Source organism: Drosophila erecta, unplaced genomic scaffold (genome assembly GCF_003286155.1).
Source record: "Drosophila erecta strain 14021-0224.00,06,07 unplaced genomic scaffold, DereRS2 tig00000021-arrow-pilon, whole genome shotgun sequence".
Taxonomy (NCBI): Eukaryota; Metazoa; Arthropoda; class Insecta; order Diptera; family Drosophilidae; genus Drosophila; species Drosophila erecta.
In genome coordinates, this window is record NW_020825198.1 from 5480994 (window position 1) to 5501669 (window position 20676).

General features: G+C 42.4%; 3 protein-coding genes across 3 annotated transcripts; 2 read left to right on the plus strand and 1 right to left on the minus strand.

The window, feature by feature from the left end:
• Nucleotides 1–8: 8 nt before the first annotated feature.
• LOC113563962 (erythroid differentiation-related factor 1-like) lies at nt 9–4512 on the minus strand. Its single transcript, XM_026977993.1, has 6 exons — nt 4340–4512; nt 1823–4289; nt 1518–1767; nt 1145–1456; nt 888–1081; nt 9–824 (listed from the first exon to the last, which is right to left on the minus strand). The coding sequence occupies exons 1-6, from the start codon at nt 4358–4360 to the stop codon at nt 298–300; spliced, it is 3771 nt and encodes a 1256-aa protein (XP_026833794.1). The 5' UTR covers nt 4361–4512; the 3' UTR covers nt 9–297.
• LOC6545386 (tail-anchored protein insertion receptor WRB) lies at nt 255–5532 on the plus strand. The gene is made up of 3 exons (XM_026977995.1): nt 255–311; nt 4677–4855; nt 4911–5532. The coding sequence occupies exons 2-3, from the start codon at nt 4784–4786 to the stop codon at nt 5373–5375; spliced, it is 537 nt and encodes a 178-aa protein (XP_026833796.1). The 5' UTR covers nt 255–311; nt 4677–4783; the 3' UTR covers nt 5376–5532.
• A 38-nt stretch (nt 5533–5570) lies between these two features.
• LOC6545387 (signal recognition particle receptor subunit beta) lies at nt 5571–6858 on the plus strand. Its single transcript, XM_001971581.3, has 3 exons — nt 5571–5775; nt 5861–6164; nt 6222–6858. Exons 1-3 carry the CDS (start codon nt 5670–5672, stop codon nt 6541–6543), a joined length of 732 nt encoding a protein of 243 aa, XP_001971617.1. The 5' UTR covers nt 5571–5669; the 3' UTR covers nt 6544–6858.
• Nucleotides 6859–20676: the final 13818 nt, after the last annotated feature.

The window sequence follows — 20676 nt, forward strand, 5'->3', positions numbered from 1 at the left end:
TAAAATCCTTTTCCCAATAAATGTTCCATTTACACTGACTTGTGCTTCAGTGCTTTTATTCTTTGTGGATAATTTTTTATTGATATTTTTGAATTCGACCCTTGTCCTGTACCACTGACCAATGCCAATCAGCTGACTTTCTGATGGTCGCTATCCAGCACTGCCCCACTATTTTGTTTTCCATTTATCACAGACTGTCGCAAATTTTACGGAATTGGATATAAAACTGACATAAAAGCATGACGCTGTTTTTTATCATCGCCCTGCTCAGCCTGCTGAACACAATCCTGCCAGATTTCATAAGGAACTACGTGAGTACCATGCGCATGAGGCAACCCCGGTTTTGAAACCTACCCTGATCCGCAGCTCAAAGTGTCGCGATTGTGGGGCGTAAGGAACTCCTCGGAAGTCCGGCAGCTGCAGACAGAATTGAAAGCCGCCCGGGAGCAAGTGGAGGTGGTGTGGGGCCAGCTGTGTTTCGCACATGGCCCGTAGCCGGGCGAGCAGCATGTGCAAATGCTTTAAGCAAGCTGTCGACGATTGCTGGGCCCCTAGGCCATGTTTCCCAGTCAAGGTTTCCATATACATGCGCTTGTACAGCTTTGACAACTGCTTGGGATCCTTGCCGGCCAGCGTGAGCTTCGTAAGCGTCTTCAGCGCATTCTGCAGGCGGCTCTCAAAGAGCGTCAAATGGCCGGCAAACTCGTCATCGGCCACCTGGCCACTGTTAGTATCGATGACGTGGGCAAATATGAGCTGACACTGTAAACAAATGTCCAAAGCCGCTTGCATTTGCTTAATTTTCTGTGCAGTGTGGGTTGAAACTGCCGGAAAATGGAGAAAATGTATTTCTAAACTCCTGGTGACCTTAAAGATTGTATACTCACGTTCGGCCAGAAATTCGTGAAGGGAAATCCGCTCTAGCTGCACCACCAACAGGTCTCCCACCTCCTTAAGGCTCTCAAGTATTTGCGTGGCCTTCTCGTAGTGGTATTTACATAATTGTAGAGTAGATTTCGGCAGCTGAGCGAAATCACAACAGCCATGTGAACGCAGCTGCGAGTAGTGGAAGGAGGCAATCCTGGAAGTCAACAATTGTTTATTTGCAACTAACAAATATTGCAAGTCAATGTCCTGAACCTACCTTTTGTGTATTAAGCCCGATCGAAAACTGTATAGTACTTGGCGTGCGCCAGGGTGTTCGACATCGCAAAGTCGCAACGATTTCTGGAGCAATTCCAGCACTTCTTTAGAGGCGTCAACTAGGCTGGATTTGTCTGCAGCGCTGTGGTCCTGAAGTTGTTTGGCTAACGTAAAAGTGGCAGTGGATAATTCCCAATGGACGAGGTCCCATAGCTCGGGGTTTGCTTTGCGAGTATCCAGACAATCCTTGGCCTTCTCATAATAGCTGAACGCCTCGTTATAGAAGGCTTTTTGGCTTTCCAAGGTAATAGCGCTAATTGAAGTTGATACCGAATGAGTTAAAAACGAATAGAGAATATTAATACACTATTTACCTTTCATTGGGCATAGTAAGATGGGCGCGCAGGCGCATAAATCGACCAATATTGCAATATAGAAAGGCCAAATTGACGTTGTCTTCTACGGCAGTGAAGGCGTCTATGCCTCGACGTAGGCAATCATAAGAGTTGACTGTTAGCTTGACATACAACGGCTCGGAAGGATCTGCTGTTGGGCTATCATCCGTTTGGCCATGGCCAGCTTCTTTTGTGGACTCCCTCTTCTTCATTAACTCACTGTACTCTTCTGCAATATATAATTTTCATTAGTAATTTATGATTCCAATAGTTCTGCTACCTACCTTGAGCCCAGTACATGTACTTAAGACCTAGCTCGTTCCGCACGTTTCCTAGTCGCCGCAGCAGTTCATTGCTTTCCGCTTTCTGGGCATGCTCCAATGCTTGTTCGTAGCACTTGCAGCTATGCAGCATCACTTGCTCCACATTGTTGGAAGGCGCCAATGAGGGCAGCTCCTCTTCTTCGCCTTCCAGCTCCTGCGCCAACTCGTCGCCAATGAAGTCCATGGAGGCATCCTGCTCCTCAAACTGCTGCATATATTCCCCAATGCTGTCCCAGTTCTTCGACATCTGGAAAAAGCAGTCACCTGCCCGGCCTAGCAAACAACTGTACTGTGAAACCACATTGGCCATATACTTGTTGAGCACCTGTTGGCAACGACAGGCCAGCTCAATGGATCGCAACGTAGATCCGTACCTCCGGGATTCGTAATAGTGCTCAGCCAAGGTGGCAAATGTCAGGCAAGCCTTCTCTAACAGCAGGAGCTTTAAGTGGACGTTCCAGGAGCCGAAGTGCTGTGTGTTGAACTTGGCACTCATCTGCCGATTGCTGGCATTGACGGATTTGGACTTGGCAGTCGTGGCAAGTTCCTTGGATTTGCTGCGCTTGGCCCTGGAGTTTGGCTTCTTCACAACTTGGGCGGGCTGCTGGCTCACTTTAAGCTGCTCATATGGTAAAGGAATGGCGCTACAAGGCTTCGCCATATTCGGATTTTGCTCCTCATGCAGAATGCGACGCTTCTCCTCTTGTTTCGCATTTGTCTCCGACTCCTTGAGTTTCTCCTCTTGACTTCCATTGAAATACTGCAGGCAGGATAGTCCAGCACTAATGTGCTCCAAAGAGAAGCTACACCGCTCAGCAGTTGTAGCTATTAGAGGAGCTGGCTTGGACTTCTTGGCATGGGATTTAAAGTCTCTTAGGGCATCACAAATATGACGCACAGCCACGTTAGCTCTGCCACCGCCCTGCTCGCTACTTTGGTAGCTCTTCTCGCTTGGGTAGTCTAGTAGGTCGTCTTCATAGTCCTCCTCGTCCTCCTCTTCATCGTCATCATACAACGATTGATCATCCGAGTCTACCTCGTCAAACTTGGGCGCCTTTGGATCGATGCCAGCCGGCACATGTAGATCCGAGAGTATGTAGTGGGAGGAGCTCACGATTTGTGGGTACTGTTCCTTGGGCAGGAGCTTAATGCAGTTATCCAGCAATGCCCGTATGTTGCCAGCTGCCTTAGGACTTATGTGCGGCAGCGTGTTCTTCATGTTTCGGGCTACTGAATAAAGCAGCATTCCCACCGGGACGGTGAAGGGATTAACCTGTTGCTGGGGCGGATCTTCCTCGGACTTCTCAGATGCCTGACTCTGGCATAAAGTTGTTAGATCGTACAATTTGACTACGTCGTCGTTTCGCCCCTTGAAGAGCCAATAGGTGTGACCCGCCTTGGTGGCATTGGCCTTAAGAAAGGCCAAAATGTTTTGCGCAACGTTGCGAACCACTTGAGGCGAAAACTGAGAGTTCTCCAGGTACGGCAGGTCCTCAGTCTTGATGATCTCGTACTTCTGAACGATGCCATCCAGATGATAGCACATCACCACCTCGGGCACATTGCACATTAGATTGTCCAACCAGTAGTCGATGCCGGTTAGCACATTTATGGGCTGGGCGGCATCCCTCAAACGCAAGCTAATGCACGGCCTGTTGGGCCCTCCAAATATGGGCATATCCGTGCCGATAAGCATGCGTATATCCTCAAATGTCCAGACCACGTTTCTATTAAAGGCATGGCTGGACTTTGGGTCTGGCACATTCTCCTCTATCTTCGGTTCTGGGAGAACTGGTCCCGTGATGGGCAATCCCTGCTTGCGGCTGGTTAACTGTGTGGGTGTAGTAGCTACGTCGTAGTCCAGCTCATCACCAGTTTGCTTCAGGCTGTGATACAGGAACTTGGACAGCAAATTCTTTGTTTGCAACGCCTCGCGGGACCGCTCCTTCAGGCAGTAGTTGTGCTGTGTATCCCCATATGTCAGGACGTGCTCCAGAATGAAGGACCTTAACCACTTCCAGTCGTCGTCCGCCTTTCGCAGCAGATACTTCTGGATGTCGAACTCATCCAGGAGCAATGTGTTGCCCACCTTGTGCACAACCATGCTGATGGCGCTCTGCGCACTGTAAGGCAACTTAAGTAGCTGCTTGATGTTCTCCGCGTCGCTGACCACATCCACCTCCCCCACGCAGTCCGGAAACATCTGGCCCAATCGAAAACTGGCAAACCCAGCACTTTGATAGAGGGCCTGATGTAATCCATGGCTGCTGTGCGACGTGGTTAGCCAGTTGAGGGGAGGGAGATTCAAGTTGGTGTTGCACTCCAGCCGCTTGAAGTGGGCGGGCACGGGCACGGGGGACAACTTAATCACCGCCTGGCTTTTCACCACGTCCAGCTCGTGTGGCCCAATACTCCTGCACCGTTCAATCTATCGAAAACAGGTGTTATTTATTTTATTTTCACGGCGCACAGTCTCACCTCTTCATTTCTATCTTCCATAATCGCGCTGGCTCATTTGAAACTGCCTGAAAACCCAATCCCGTCGAATATTCAAGAAACTTCGAGCAGATGTGTTTTTGTTTTGCCGGCTCAGCTGAGAGCTGCTGAGAGTTATCCAACACTAGAGAGCCGGCGCTGCCAACTTAGTTACATGGAAGTAGTTATACTAAAGTAGCCAATAATATAAAATCCTTTTCCCAATAAATGTTCCATTTACACTGACTTGTGCTTCAGTGCTTTTATTCTTTGTGGATAATTTTTTATTGATATTTTTGAATTCGACCCTTGTCCTGTACCACTGACCAATGCCAATCAGCTGACTTTCTGATGGTCGCTATCCAGCACTGCCCCACTATTTTGTTTTCCATTTATCACAGACTGTCGCAAATTTTACGGAATTGGATATAAAACTGACATAAAAGCATGACGCTGTTTTTTATCATCGCCCTGCTCAGCCTGCTGAACACAATCCTGCCAGATTTCATAAGGAACTACGTGAGTACCATGCGCATGAGGCAACCCCGGTTTTGAAACCTACCCTGATCCGCAGCTCAAAGTGTCGCGATTGTGGGGCGTAAGGAACTCCTCGGAAGTCCGGCAGCTGCAGACAGAATTGAAAGCCGCCCGGGAGCAAGTGGAGGTGGTGAGCAATGCGGAGCATTCCGGAGAGTACGCCAGGACCATCAAAATTATGCGCGCCGAGCGCAAAGTGTCAGAACTGGAGGCGAAGCTGAAATCCGCCCGGGGAATGGAGAACTTCATGCGTATGAGCATCGATACGGCCATGTTCTACGGATCCAAGGTGCTGATCGCCTCAATTACCGTCTTTATCAGCATCCGGAATCGTAAGACGCCAGTCATGATCATCGATGAAGCGATCAGCTTGGCTCCGTTCAGTGGTCTCCTCAGTTTTCCTACTGGCGTGGCCAATGCCATTTCTGTGCCCGCCTGGGCATTCTCCTGCAACCTGACATTTCGCCTCATCTACGGCTTAGTGAAAAATCGTGGGGCGTGATTCAATCCGAGCGAAATCCCTCCATTTCATTTAGCTCTTAGAAGTCGCTCGAAACTATGTACTTTGTTATAGTTTACTAAGCTTCATCGCGCATTAACTCTTGAATGTAAAAGCCCAATTTTATGTAAACACATCAAATAAATGTATTTTCACACAAGACTCAGTTTGAACCACGCGCCCTGGTCTTGCAGTGTTTTCCAGCACTGCTCGTAAACATAGTGTTGCGCAGTGCTCGCTCTAGATGAGTGCGTGTCATTTTCCCTACCCAATTTGTTTGGTGTTTTGTTAGCCGAAATGGACAAACTAAATGATAATGCCCGAGAGCGGAAGCAGATCAAGCTGGGCGAGATCGACACGGGCCCCATATTAATTGCCCTTGTGCTGGGCTTCATTGCAGTCGGTGAGTACGCCACGTGGAGTTGGCCCCTTGTCCCCGGGAGTCTCACCTGATGTCTCGAATCCCACTCACACGTTTACCCTTTTAGCCATCTTTGTGATCCTGCGAAAGCGCTCGGCTGGCCGCAAGGACTTTCTGCTAACTGGTCTCAGTGAATCCGGCAAAAGTGCCATCTTCATGCAGCTGATCCATGGAAAATTCCCGGCCACTTTTACATCCATTAAGGAGAACGTGGGTGATTACCAGGCCTGGCAGTCTGCCAGGTTAGTGGATGTACCCGGACATTACAGGGTGCGCGACAAGTGCTTGGAGCTGTATAAACATCGTGCCAAGGGCATTGTTTTTGTGGTAGACTCGGTTACTGCCCACAAGGATATCCGTGATGTAGCGGAGTGAGTTTTCAAGTGGCGTACAACCTAGATCCCGTGCTAATCCCATTGGTTTTCCAGCTTCCTCTACACCATCCTAGCAGACAGTGCCACACAACCCTGCTCTGTGCTAGTCCTTTGCAACAAGCAGGATCAAACCACCGCCAAGAGCGCCCAGGTCATTAAAAGCCTATTGGAATCGGAACTCCACACAGTGCGCGATACCAGAAGCCGCAAACTTCAATCCGTGGGCGATGAGGATGGCAGCAAATCCATCACATTAGGCAAGCCTGGACGGGACTTCGAATTCTCACACATCGCACAGGATATCCAGTTCGCGGAGGCCTCCGCCAAGGATACTGAACTAAGTCCCCTCACCGAATGGCTCGCTGGGTTGCTGTGAATTGGGTACACAAGGCTCTCAGACTGAGAAAAACTGGATTCCTGAAGGAAAGAATGCGGAACACAAAACAACAGATTGATATTTATTTTACTGCTTAGCGTCCTCAATGTCGTATATATGCTATGCCTATATAACGCTGTTAGAGTATAAACCCGTGCATTGTTAAATATCCTCTTCTCCAATCCTTTCCCTTCTACCCATTTTCCCGTCTAATTTTAGGTTACTGTGGAAATTTTTATACTTTAGCATTAATTTGTCGGTGGATTTGTGATGAAGTCATCTACAAACCGATTAAAAAAAGAAACCCGAAGAAGATTTATGAATTTTTAAACGCAGATACTGAAGAAAAAATAATTGGCTTCTAGTGGTTCGAATGCATAATATCGGAAAATGTTTTTATTAATTTTTAAGAATTACCGCCAATAATCGGATCGAGTGAATGTATATTGACTATCGATAACTAGCGATGTTTAGTTTTCTAGTTCAATTCTTAAACACATTTTTGTGGTGGCGCCATTGTTAAATCATGTAAAATGCTGCGTAGAAGTCATGTAGAATTAGCACAACTTTTACTTTTTTTGCAGCTTTTCATAGTTTTGCATAAAATGATTTAAGACGCTAAAAAAAATGCAACACGCTTATAACTCCAAATTGTGGCTGCTGACTTGTGTTATACCATTTAGTTTTAATAGTTTTAGATAACCCAACAGTCTCTTCAACTTATCAGAACCAACTTACATATTATTTAAAAAAATTTAAAACAATAGGAAAACCTACAATATTTTTATTAAAAATACGTCACAATACAATTTGCGTCCCTTTATTGCGTCAGCTGTATTTTATTTGATTATCAAAGGCCGAAAGTCATGAAAGGGGTTTAGCCAGCTGGTGGAGCTTGTGCTGCTCCTTGGATCCCCACTAGCAGTTGGCATCCAGTTCCCGGCAGAAGAGCAAAAAGAGCCTTACTTTTGGCCAACTGTCCCAGAAACGAGAATTATTGTTAGATCGCTGAGCAAACGTTTGGCGCATGCGCAAGCTTTCAAACCTTTTTCGCGATTTGAGACCTTTGGCGAGGCGATCCAGCTGAAACAGCTGTCGATGAGCTCGAGTCCATCAGAATCAATCCATCGATCGATCGGAGCAAGATCAAAAAGCCGCCTCGAAAATCAATGAGCTCGCCTGCCCTCGGCTCCTCTGACTAGATAGAGTTTCTAGGCTGGCTAATTTCTAAGAATCGGGAGCTTTTATGCCTTTATGGTTTGCCGAATTTCTTTGGGGAAGTGCGCTGAGCGGATGTCCCTGCTCGCGATCCTCAGATCCTCCTGATCCTCCTGATCCTCAGTTCCTCGCCTGGCAGCTGCCATCGATGCTGGAAGTGGGTAACTGGCCAGCTTCGTTGGTGGCCACTTGCGGCGGATTGATGATGGACAAAGCTGCGAATTTCGGGGAAAAGTGCGATCCAGACAAAGGCGGGCTCGGGCATTCTGAGTGCTCAATGGGCTCGCCTAATCTGGGGATTGTGACTGGGTCCGGGCTAAGCCCTGTATATTCCCCACTTCCCCTAGGGATTTTTCTTTCATGTGTAGAACGTACATATGAACGTGTATATGAAGCATAGGGTTCCACAGAAATGTTGTGAATGGGCAGAATGGAATAACTCACTTACGAGTCATTTACAAATGTAAATATATTTAGTGTTGCTTTAATACTCGAAATTAGATATTAAGGAAATATGTATGATATGATGAAAAATTTGTAAGGATGAAAATATGTATCATCAAATATAGCTATGGATGGAAATATGTATGACATGATCAAATATTTCTATGGATGGAAATATGTGTGACATGATCAAATATTTCTATGGATAAAAAAATTTATATATATTCAAATTTTTCTATGGATGGAAATATGTATGCCATGATTAAATATTTCTCTTAGTCAGGAAATTGTCAAAATGAAGCCACTTTCCTATCAAAACCACTTGGTTATTTGGATAAGATAATCATGTAACAAATTAGTTCAGCTTCCAGCAGACTCCTTCACTTCCTGTCTAGACCCCCGATCGCAAAAATCTGATTCTGATTCGGTGGCATGTGCATTGAAGCACGTGCTACACCCGAAAAAAGAGCAGGAGGCGCAAAAAGTGTACGAAAATGCAAAGTGCAGCCAGAGCCAGACTTTTTACAGCTGCAGACGGGCTTCATGGAGTCGGATTCGGAGTTGGAGCTGGAGTTGGAGCTGGAGGCGGAGGCGGAGGGAACCATATGTTGCAGACACGCTTTAGCCAAGCGGAAGGATGGCCCCCCTGATCCTCGATCCGAATGCCGGGGCGTACACAGTAGCTGCAAATTATTCACGACTGATTAGGCTGGAAAACGCAACAGGCAAGTCGAAAAAATACATACGATATCCTCGCACAGATCCAGTTACCACAAATTCAGAAATCTTTTTTCCTTTTTTTGGGCCATAGGTGAAGCAGAATTCACTGGAAGGCAGACAGACATTTTTGAGGTTAGACGGGGGGGAAAATATTGAATTTCGATCGCAAACCCAACCGTTAGTTGACCAAGAAATAAGAGGAAAAAAGCGAAATATATAAAGTTGAACTTGACTGGGCAATAAATCTGCGTTTTTAGAAAGTCTGTGCGATTTATGGGCGGGCACACGCCCACCCCCTTGCGGCACACCACGATGTTTTAATAAGCCCGCTTGCAATTGCCAATATAAAGTGGGGTGGGCAGGCTCTATAGGGCACACCTATATAAGTATATGGGTATACATATCTCGGCAGATGCAGCAGGCGCCCATTAAATTTTTATGTACACAGGCGCGACGTTTTGTGGGTTTTCTCGGGCGGCCAGAATGGAAAAGTGAGGAAAGTGTGTGCGAAGTGGCCGCTCGCCGTGCTCATATGCAATTTATTTTAACACATCGTTAAAGCTCAAAAAATAAATCTTGACGCGCCGGACACTGCAATTATCACCTCTGCATAATCAGTACTGCCGGACAACCGGACAACTGGACAACTGGACAGGTGGACAGGTGGACAACTGGACAGGCGGGCGAGTCAACGAGGTGAGCACATCGAACAAGGAGAGCAACGCATGCCCCCGGGTGGGGCAGCTCCTCCGACAGCTGGTTGCAACACGGCCCGGCAAGCTTTCATTTTTTCGGTAACAGGAGCGGCGTCGTTGCACTGAGAGAAAATATGTAGGAATATGTTACCGTGATATACATGCCATGTAGGTTCTGAACATATTGATCATTTACTGGTATCTAAAATCAAATTATTTAACAATATTGAGCTTAATGAGCAGATTATTGTTATGATAAGTTTTTGATTCATATAATTAAAACCGCAAATCCAAACTAACAGAGAGTTACGTATATATTATAACCACTATCAAATCATTCAATTGCACAGGGGGCTTAGCTTCAGTTTCAATGTACTTGATGTGGTATTTTCTCACTGTGTGGTGCATCCGCCCAGCCCACGCGGCCCAACTCTTTGGCAGCAGCATAATGGCAGCCCATTTAGCACCTTGTTGACGCGGCATCTAATTAAATGGTGCGAGACAAGAGGACCGGCCCATCTTGGGATTCGGGTTCGGTTTGCCGGCTCAGTGCGGATGGAATCGTATGGTATGGGATGGGTTGGAGTGGGTTGGGTTTGCTTTGGGTTCCCTTTCAGCTAATATGGAGTGCAATTTCCATGTAATGCCAAATTGTTGCGCCTTGTTGTTTGGGCTATCACGATGCCGCGAATGCTGCGGATGCTGCGATGCTGCGATGCTGCTGACGATTATGATGATGATGATGATGGTGATAATGGCGGACACTTGACGCCCGGAGTTGGCCGTCATCACGGGGAATTGGCTGTGGGCAATCGCTTTCAACAACTGCAACACTTTTTCATCGCAACACAAAGGCATTGATGATTATTTTTGATTTCTGTGCATACATCTCTTGATTAATTATAATGCCCACCGATCTGAAAAGGGGGACCCACCAGCGGCAGCTGCGAAATCAGCCTGGCAAATTGGAGCTTTTGGCGTGCCATAAACGTTTTTACTTCTTCTCATGTCACGACGCCTGTGCTCATGGATAATTATGGGTTTACTCGCCCATTCCCCGGGCTTCAAACTCCCGATCCCAGATACAGATTCAGATTCAGATTCAGTTTCGGTTTCAGGTTCAGGTTCAGGCTCGTAGGGATTCAGTGCGTGCAGCCAGTAGCCGATGGAATCTGTGGGGCAAATTGTTTGCATTGCCCCAGTACATGTCCATGGGATCCAACTTCGGGGCTCTTCGTGTCAATTGCACATCACGCGCTGTTTCATTAAGTTTATTTTTAAAGGAAATTATTTTTAAACGCAATAATTTGTTGCGCCGGCGTTTGAGGGGCTACCAAAATGAATGTGGTTAAGGGAATCTCTGGCCAGCCCCCCATACTTTATTCGCGATGGGGGATTGTCCGGTGTGGTAAATTTAGACATTTCAAGGTTGGTATTATCTGCCATGGAAAAGAAAGTTGGCTGTGCAGCTGGATAATTACTGGCCCTTGGCAGGGAACAAGAATTTCTGGCGGGTTCCGTAATTGAATTTCGTTCTACATGCCATGCAATGCCATACAATTATTATTGGACATCAAGCAAGCTGGTCTTAAATGAATGTTGAATTAATAAGGCTTGAAATGAAAAAATTATAATTAGGAAAGTATATCGTTGCTTAGGATAGTGATAACGCGCTATTGAACATTAAAAATCCATCCATTGCATCCATTTTGCTAACACTCTTCACTCAACATCATCGAAAGTGGCCAACGACATTCTACCAGTCGGGTATTGGCCATAAACAAGTGCGGCCTCCGTCATCTAAATGCAAATGCGCAACAAATTCACTTAAACGCGAAGGACAGACTTTGAGGGGGCTGGTGGGGTGGTTGCTGGCCAAAACAGAGCTTGTGGCATGGACTCAGCGTTGCGGCACGCCACTGCTATCAAAGTGGGTATTTTGCCTTTGGCAAATTAATCACTGAAACAGGGCCAAAAGGGGGCAGCCAAGACGAGGTTACGTTCAGCTGTCCAAAGCGCCGCCTAAGATATATACATAATAGATGAATGGCCAGAGGCGGCGGTGCCAAGGGATCAAATGACACCAGTGCCTAATTACACAGCTAAGTATCTTCGACATGTATGCAACGTGTATGAGGATACAACAATGTAGGTTGCTTTATATAGAATACTTTTAGACAGCTTTACTGATGGTGATTAAACAATATATTTATTAGCTAACACATTTTCCATAAAGAGTGAAGAACATAACATACGTTTTGATGATCAGGACAGAACGTTATTTTTTGTTTTCCAAAAACATATTTTGGGGATATCTGTATGAGCCCTGCTCCCCACTAAGAACCCCCAGTTAATCCGCTCCATCTTTCCACACCTCTGTGGCAAGTTCCTCATCTGTGTTTGTGCAGCGGTCACACTTTTGGTTTTCTATAATTTAAGTTTGGAACGAGGCTTGGTCGCTGGATCTATAAGCCCTACCTACGGCCCCTTTTCGGCTGCTCCGCCAGTCGAAAAAAACATGCGCGGTCAGTCGTGTGCGGCGTAAGGCAACCAAATGTATCGAAATGCAACCGACCGATATAATTGCGTTTTTCGTGAATGTATACAGCATATACAGTGGTATTCACTGGAATACTCGTATCGCACATTCGAGTGTATTCACATCGACTCACTCACATGGTTGGCCGAGCGACACGCGCAGCGGCCTTTTCATATGTAAAGCACATGATTTTCCAATTGGAAAATTAGTCGTGTGTGCCGGGTGGTTCGAGGGGGTGTTGCGGATGCGGGGTGGCTCGGTTCAGGGATGCCGTGTGGGGGGGTGGTGCTGGTGCTGGTGGTGATCCACCATTCGGTAGCGCACGCGTGGGCAAGGCAGCCAGCCCAGCATAAAGGAGGCCGGCTAGCGAGGCGCAACCGAAAACCAAGCCATGGAAACGGGCTTAATGCCTCAGTAATTATAGACAGGCATTCGCCGAAATTGGGCAAGACCGCCGAAAAAGTTGGCGTCCGTGCCGTCCTCAAGAGTCCCCATTTTCAGCTGCTGACCCCCAAAAGGACCACACACAAACAGAGAGTCCTAGTCGCGGGCTAATCGCCTCCTGGAGCTGGCTAATTGGGGGCTGTGGTTGGTTTCTTGTTGCCCAGGTCCTTCGGCCATTCGCATGATTAATGCCAACGCAGCGACGTGTGAGTTCTTCACCTGTACACTAAAAGAAATGGTTTGAACACATAGAACTCTCTAATTAACATGGTACTGTCAAAAATTTAATTGGTACATTTTTTGGCAATTTTGTAGCTTCTAACCAACAGTTTAACAAAGAAAAGAATATGCAGAAAACCTTTTAATAAATATATCTTTAATAACAAAAACTCTTTTTCTGAAATTTTCAAATGTGTAATATTTCTCTCCAGTGCATAGCGGCTTCAAACGTAAAACTGAAAGCGAAACTCATGCCCACCCAGGTGGTCGCCGCAACTTAGGGGAATGAAGAACGGAGCAGGTCGCACGCCAGATACAGCTACGCAAACTCAGATACAGATACAGCTACAGCTACAGCTACAGATGCTCTTACAGATACGGATACCGCGCACGATTGATGGACTTCACACGTTGGTCGAGAGATGGTCGAGAGCGAGATGATGGCTATCGCGGCTCACACATTATCATCGGACATCGCATCGCTGTGTGGGTCGCTCATCAGTCAAATTGGCCATTCCGTTCCATTCCTACCGGCAAGACATTGTTTCCCAACGATCCCTGTAGAAAGGGCCAAAATAACGAAGCCAGCCACACGAGATGCAAGAGATCCAAATTCTGGTCAGGGCTGGCAAGGATTTAAGCGATTGAGTCATTTGGCTTAAGGGACTGCAGATAGGAATCTTTAGGGTTTTACATTCTCAGACTAATCAATCCTTTATCCATAAAAATATATTCATTTGACTTAATATTTTTATGATTGTGGGTTATATTATAAGGTATGCACACTTCACGATCACAAAGAAAATCACTTTCATTGTTACACATTGCCTTACCAAAACAGTTATTAAAAGAGTTTTGTTTACCAAACAGTTAAGCAATTAATGAAATGAAATCCATAATTTGCAGTATCCATAATAAAATACGACGATTAATTTGATTTGAAATATTTAATGGTAAGCAATTAACTTTAATCTAAGTTGGCACTGTATGATTATGGTCGTTAAATTGGTTTTGCGTGTGAATTGAAATAAACATATGATAGATATTCGGATGGTAAAAAGCATTAAAGCTACACATTTCTAAAAGATGGTTCATGATTTATGTATGTATTTATTATAATGGTTAAAAATATTTTGCGTGTAACTCTGAATCAATAAATGGCATACGTTACTAATTAAAATACAAGCCATCCCTGGCAGTTGAACAAATTGGGTGGAAGTCATCATCAGCATTTAGCATTCGGCATCCGAAATTGGCGTCCTGCCGATTTCCGTTTGTTTCAGCTTGACTGCAACATGACACTAATTAAGTTCTGCGGTTTGTGGCCATGTCCCCAGTGTCATCCAATTCCAATCCAAGGCCCTTTCTTTTTACAGCGAACCCCGAAGAATACAAATCCGAGTGGCATGCGCGTGATTTGTTTGTTTCGCATCGCCGGGATGCTTTTGCAAGTTTGCCGACTCGGCGAATGCGTTCTTTTTGTTTTTTATTTTCGGGTGCCTTTTTGGTGGCATATTTGTTCGTTCGGTTAATATGTAAAAATCCGCGCGATGCGGACTTTGCATCTGTTTCGAGTTTTTTGGGCCTTTGTTTGCCATTTGCCGCCACGGCACATTCACTCGATTGCAACTCGGTGCTGTGAACGCCAAGTCTGACAGACCTTAATTCCTTTTTACGGTCATTTTAATATCCATCAAATCGGATCGCTGCCTCGCTTGCAGCCTCTATACGCCGGCTGCCTTTCCGCTTCTGATTCCGATTGGCCCCCCTCTGAAGTGCACCCCCGGTTTTTCACGGTGCAGCATTTCGCTCACTCACTCTCACACTGTCGATTTTCCATTCTGCCGATTTGTATGTGTCTGATGCGTGCTTTGCCGCTGTCAGTGGAGCGTTAATAGTGGCACGATGTATGTACTTAACTTGTACTTTCGGCACTGAAAGCGAACTCAACCGCCGGCCAGGGCTTACGTAAGACCTCGCGATCTGGAAATGGTGATGGTGATGGAGATGGAGATGGGTATGGGTATGGAGCTATACCTAGAGCTGGAGCTCCTAATGATATGGATCTCGGCGGCTACACGATCTGACTGACTTGGCACGCCTAAGTAGCATGAAGCCTCAGACGAGAGCGCACTCTATCATCAATCACTCAACCTTTGGAGCTTCTTTCGGTGAGAACTCAAGGCAATTTCTGCAATTTGTAAGCCCTAATTTATTTAACAGCTGCAGTTTGAGCCAGCTTAGAAAAGAGGTAGCTCAGATTAGCGCAGTATTTTTACATTCGTTCGTTATTCAAAAAAATTACTTGAGTCAAATTATTTTTGTAACTTCATCATTTTGAACTTATCTCTACAACAGATCGCATTCGTTTCCTTCCTTGAGTAACCCCCAAAAAGTATGCTATAATTTCCGAAATGCTGTATTCATTTCAAGAACTTTTCGTACCACATGTTGCCTCATACCTGGCGTTCCTTTTCTATTTATTTAGCGTAAATACACGAGTCCATAAGGGATAATCTTTCGATTCGAAAAGCTCTTGCGTGCCAACTTCATAGTTAATTTCATTTTAAAAGTGTGAAGCCCCGAGATCGTTGGCTTCTTGGCCAGTGGCTAGTTTCATGCTCATTGTAGTCACACCGTAATAAAAAACCAAATTCCTCAGCCAAGTAAGCCTCGCTTATTTACAGCATTTAACACGAGCTCCGAGTGCCGGGGTGTTGTTTTGGTTTTGGCCACGATTGACTGCCGGCAAGTACGAGTGCCGAAATGGCAGCCAAGCGTGAAGGACGTACGCGCCACAAATTTGGTGGCCCAAAGCCGCAAATGGCCCAAATCGGTACAAATAGTAAGCTTGTGCAGCCTAGATCGTGTGGTCAATGGCTATTTCGGCTCTAAGGTCTCCGGTTCAGGCGAAGTATGACCGACGAATTTTAATGAGCTGGCATACTGTCAAAATCTCAATTATTCAGGTATTGAATATGTACATATTGATATTAAGTATGCAGATTCTAGTTGGAAAATAAATCTCTTTTTATTGAACTCTTCAGGGTTTTGGAATTTTTACGACTGCCAATTGGTTTTTTACTTAACCCAAAACCTCAACAATGTTGCGGCATTCCAAGCCGTTGGTCATTCCCACACAGCACAAATATTCCACAGCCGAAATGCAGAATCCGAAACGGCGGCGGATGATAATGAATGGGGCGAAGCCAAGCGAGAAACCAACAGAAATTAGCTACGACTTGTGAAAATCGCTACAAATGCACTTGCGGTTTGGCATTTACGAGCTTGGCTTGGTCTTCAAAGGGCCGGATTCCGGATTCTCCAGCAACCCTCTTCGACCGAAAACCCCCGGCACTGGATCCCCGAGCGTGTGTCCAAAGATATTTCGCAACATTTCTGTCGGGGATCCAGGCAGTCGATATGACCGCGTCTGGCTGCCATGTGCAAATGCAAAATGTATGCAAATGAATGGAAAAACCGCCTCAAAGCAAAATCGCCGACAAACCGCGCGGATGACGAGATGACGCCGTCGCCAAAAACCAAGAAAAAAATACAATAAATACAATCGAAACAAGATAAAATGCTATAGTTGAGTTCCCCGACTATCAGATACCCGTTACTCAGCTAGTGAAATTTCTAGAACATCAAAAAAAAATACAAAAAATTTAAAAAAAAATAAATTTTTAAATTTGAATGCAGTTTTTTAGATAATTGTGCCAGAAACATTTAGAGGTATGCCACTTCAAAATCCGATTAAGATCAGCTGAGTTATGGAGTTTAGAACTTCAGCCTTAATGCATTTCTTCATTTTTTTGAATTTCTACATCACCACATCAAGAAAATTACAAAAAAATTTAAAAAAATAAATTTTTAAATTTGAATGCAGTTTTTTAGATAATTGCGCCAGAAACATTTAGAGGTATGCCACTTCAAAATCCGATTAAGATAAGCTGAGTTATGGAGTTCAGAACTTCAGCCTTGGGGCATTTCTTCATTTTTTTGAATTTCTACAACATCAAGAAAATTACAAAAAAATTAAAAAAAAATAAATTTTTAAATTTGAATTCAGTTTTTTAGATAATTGCGCCAGAAACATTTAGAGGTATGCCACTTCAAAATCCGATTAAGATCAGCTGAGTTATGGAGTTTAGAACTTCAGCCTTGGGGCATTTCTTCATTTTTTTGAAGTTCTACAACATCACCACATCAAGAAAATTACAAAAAAATTAAAAAAAAATAAATTTTTAAATTTGAATGCAGTTTTTTAGATAATTGCGCCAGAAACATTTAGAGGTGTGCCACTTCAAAATCCGATTAAGATCAGCTGAGTTATGGAGTTTAGAACTTCAGCCTTGGGGCATTTCTTCATTTTTTTGAATTTCTACAACACACCACATCAAGAAAATTACAAAAAAATTTAAAAAAAATAAATTTTTAAATTTGAATGCAGTTTTTTAGATAATTGCGCCAGAAACATTTAGAGGTATGCCACTTCAAAATCCGATTAAGATCAGCTGAGTTATGGAGTTTAGAACTTCAGCCTTGGGGCATTTCTTCATTTTTTTGAATTTCTACAACATCACCACATCAAGAAAATTACAAAAAAATTAAAAAAAAAAATAAATTTTTAAATTTGAATGCAGTTTTTTAGATAATTGCGCCAGAAACATTTAGAGGTATGCCACTTCAAAATCCGATTAAGATCAGCTGAGTTATGGAGTTTAGAACTTCAGCCTTGGGGCATTTCTTCATTTTTTTGAATTTCTACAACATCACCACATCAAGAAAATTACAAAAAAATTAAAAAAAAAATAAATTTTTAAATTTGAATGCAGTTTTTTAGATAATTGCGCCAGAAACATTTAGAGGTATGCCACTTCAAAATCCGATTAAGATCAGCTGAGTTATGGAGTTTAGAACTTCAGCCTTGGGGCATTTCTTCATTTTTTTGAATTTCTACAACATCACCACATCAAGAAAATTACAAAAAAATTTAAAAAAAAAATAAATTTTTAAATTTGAATGCAGTTTTTTAGATAATTGCGCCAGAAACATTTAGAGGTATGCCACTTCAAAATCCGATTAAGATCAGCTGAGTTATGGAGTTTAGAACTTCAGCCTTGGGGCATTTCTTCATTTTTTTGAATTTCTACAACATCACCACATCAAGAAAATTACAAAAAAATTAAAAAAAAAAATAAATTTTTAAATTTGAATGCAGTTTTTTAGATAATTGCGCCAGAAACATTTAGAGGTATGCCACTTCAAAATCCGATTAAGATCAGCTGAGTTATGGAGTTTAGAACTTCAGCCTTGGGGCATTTCTTCATTTTTTTGAATTTCTACAACATCACCACATCAAGAAAATTACAAAAAAATTAAAAAAAAATAAATTTTTAAATTTGAATGCAGTTTTTTAGATAATTGCGCCAGAAACATTTAGAGGTATGCCACTTCAAAATCCGATTAAGATCAGCTGAGTTATGGAGTTTAGAACTTTAGCCTTGGGCCATTTCTTCATTTTTTTGAATTTCTACAACATCACCACATCAAGAAAATTACAAAAAAATTAAAAAAAAATAAATTTTTAAATTTGAATGCAGTTTTTTAGATAATTGCGCCAGAAACATTTAGAGGTATGCCACTTCAAAATCCGATTAAGATCAGCTGAGTTATGGAGTTTAGAACTTCAGCCTTGGGGCATTTCTTCATTTTTTTGAATTTCTACAACATCACCACATCAAGAAAATTACAAAAAAATAAAAAAAAAATAAATTTTTAAATTTGAATGCAGTTTTTTAGATAATTGCGCCAGAAACATTTAGAGGTATGCCACTTCAAAATCCGATTAAGATCAGCTGAGTTATGGAGTTTAGAACTTCAGCCTTGGGGCATTTCTTCATTTTTTTGAATTTCTACAACATCACCACATCAAGAAAATTACAAAAAAATTAAAAAAAATAAATTTTTAAATTTGAATGCAGTTTTTTAGATAATTGCGCCAGAAACATTTAGAGGTATGCCACTTCAAAATCCGATTAAGATCAGCTGAGTTATGGAGTTTAGAACTTCAGCCTTGGGGCATTTCTTCATTTTTTTGAATTTCTACAACATCACCACATCAAGAAAATTACAAAAAAATTAAAAAAAATAAATTTTTAAATTTGAATGCAGTTTTTTAGATAATTGCGCCAGAAACATTTAGAGGTATGCCACTTCAAAATCCGATTAAGATCAGCTGAGTTATGGAGTTTAGAACTTCAGCCTTGGGGCATTTCTTCATTTTTTTGAATTTCTACAACATCACCACATCAATAAAAATTACAAAAAAATTAAAAAAAAATAAATTTTTAAATTTGAATGCAGTTTTTTAGATAATTGCGCCAGAAACATTTAGAGGTATGCCACTTCAAAATCCGATTAAGATCAGCTGAGTTATGGAGTTTAGAACTTCAGCCTTGGGGCATTTCTTCATTTTTTTGAATTTCTACAACATCACCACATCAAGAAAATTACAAAAAAATTAAAAAAAAATAAATTTTTAAATTTGAATGCAGTTTTTTAGATAATTGCGCCAGAAACATTTAGAGGTATGCCACTTCAAAATCCGATTAAGATCAGCTGAGTTATGGAGTTTAGAACTTCAGCCTTGGGGCATTTCTTCATTTTTTTGAATTTCTACAACATCACCACATCAAGAAAATTAAAAAAAAATTTAAAAAAAATAAATTTTTAAATTTGAATGCAGTTTTTTAGATAATTGCGCCAGAAACATTTAGAGGTATGCCACTTCAAAATCCGATTAAGATCAGCTGAGTTATGGAGTTTAGAACTTCAGCCTTGGGGCATTTCTTCATTTTTTTGAATTTCTACAACATCACCACATCAAGAAAATTACAAAAAAATTAAAAAAAAATAAATTTTTAAATTTGAATGCAGTTTTTTAGATAATTGCGCCAGAAACATTTAGAGGTATGCCACTTCAAAATACGATTAAGATCAGCTGAGTTATGGAGTTTAGAACTTCAGCCTTGGGGCATTTCTTCATTTTTTTGAATTTCTACAACATCACCACATCAAAAAAATTACAAAAAAATTAAAAAAAAATAAATTTTTAAATTTGAATGCAGTTTTTTAGATAATTGCGCCAGAAACATTTAGAGGTATGCCACTTCAAAATCCGATTAAGATTAGCTGAGTTATGGAGTTTAGAACTTTAGCCTTGGGCCATTTCTTCATTTTTTTGAATTTCTACAACATCACCACATCAAGAAAATTACAAAAAAATTAAAAAAAAATAAATTTTTAAATTTGAATGCAGTTTTTTAGATAATTGCGCCAGAAACATTTAGAGGTATGCCACTTCAAAATCCGATTAAGATCAGCTGAGTTATGGAGTTTAGAACTTCAGCCTTGGGGCATTTCTTCATTTTTTTGAATTTCTACAACATCACCACATCAAGAAAATTACAAAAAAATTAAAAAAAAATAAATTTTTAAATTTGAATGCAGTTTTTTAGATAATTGCGCCAGAAACATTTAGAGGTATGCCACTTCAAAATCCGATTAAGATCAGCTGAGTTATGGAGTTTAGAACTTCAGCCTTGGGGCATTTCTTCATTTTTTTGAATTTCTACAACATCACCACATCAAGAAAATTAAAAAAAAATTTAAAAAAAATAAATTTTTAAATTTGAATGCAGTTTTTTAGATAATTGCGCCAGAAACATTTAGAGGTATGCCACTTCAAAATCCGATTAAGATCAGCTGAGTTATGGAGTTTAGAACTTCAGCCTTGGGGCATTTCTTCATTTTTTTGAATTTCTACAACATCACCACATCAAGAAAATT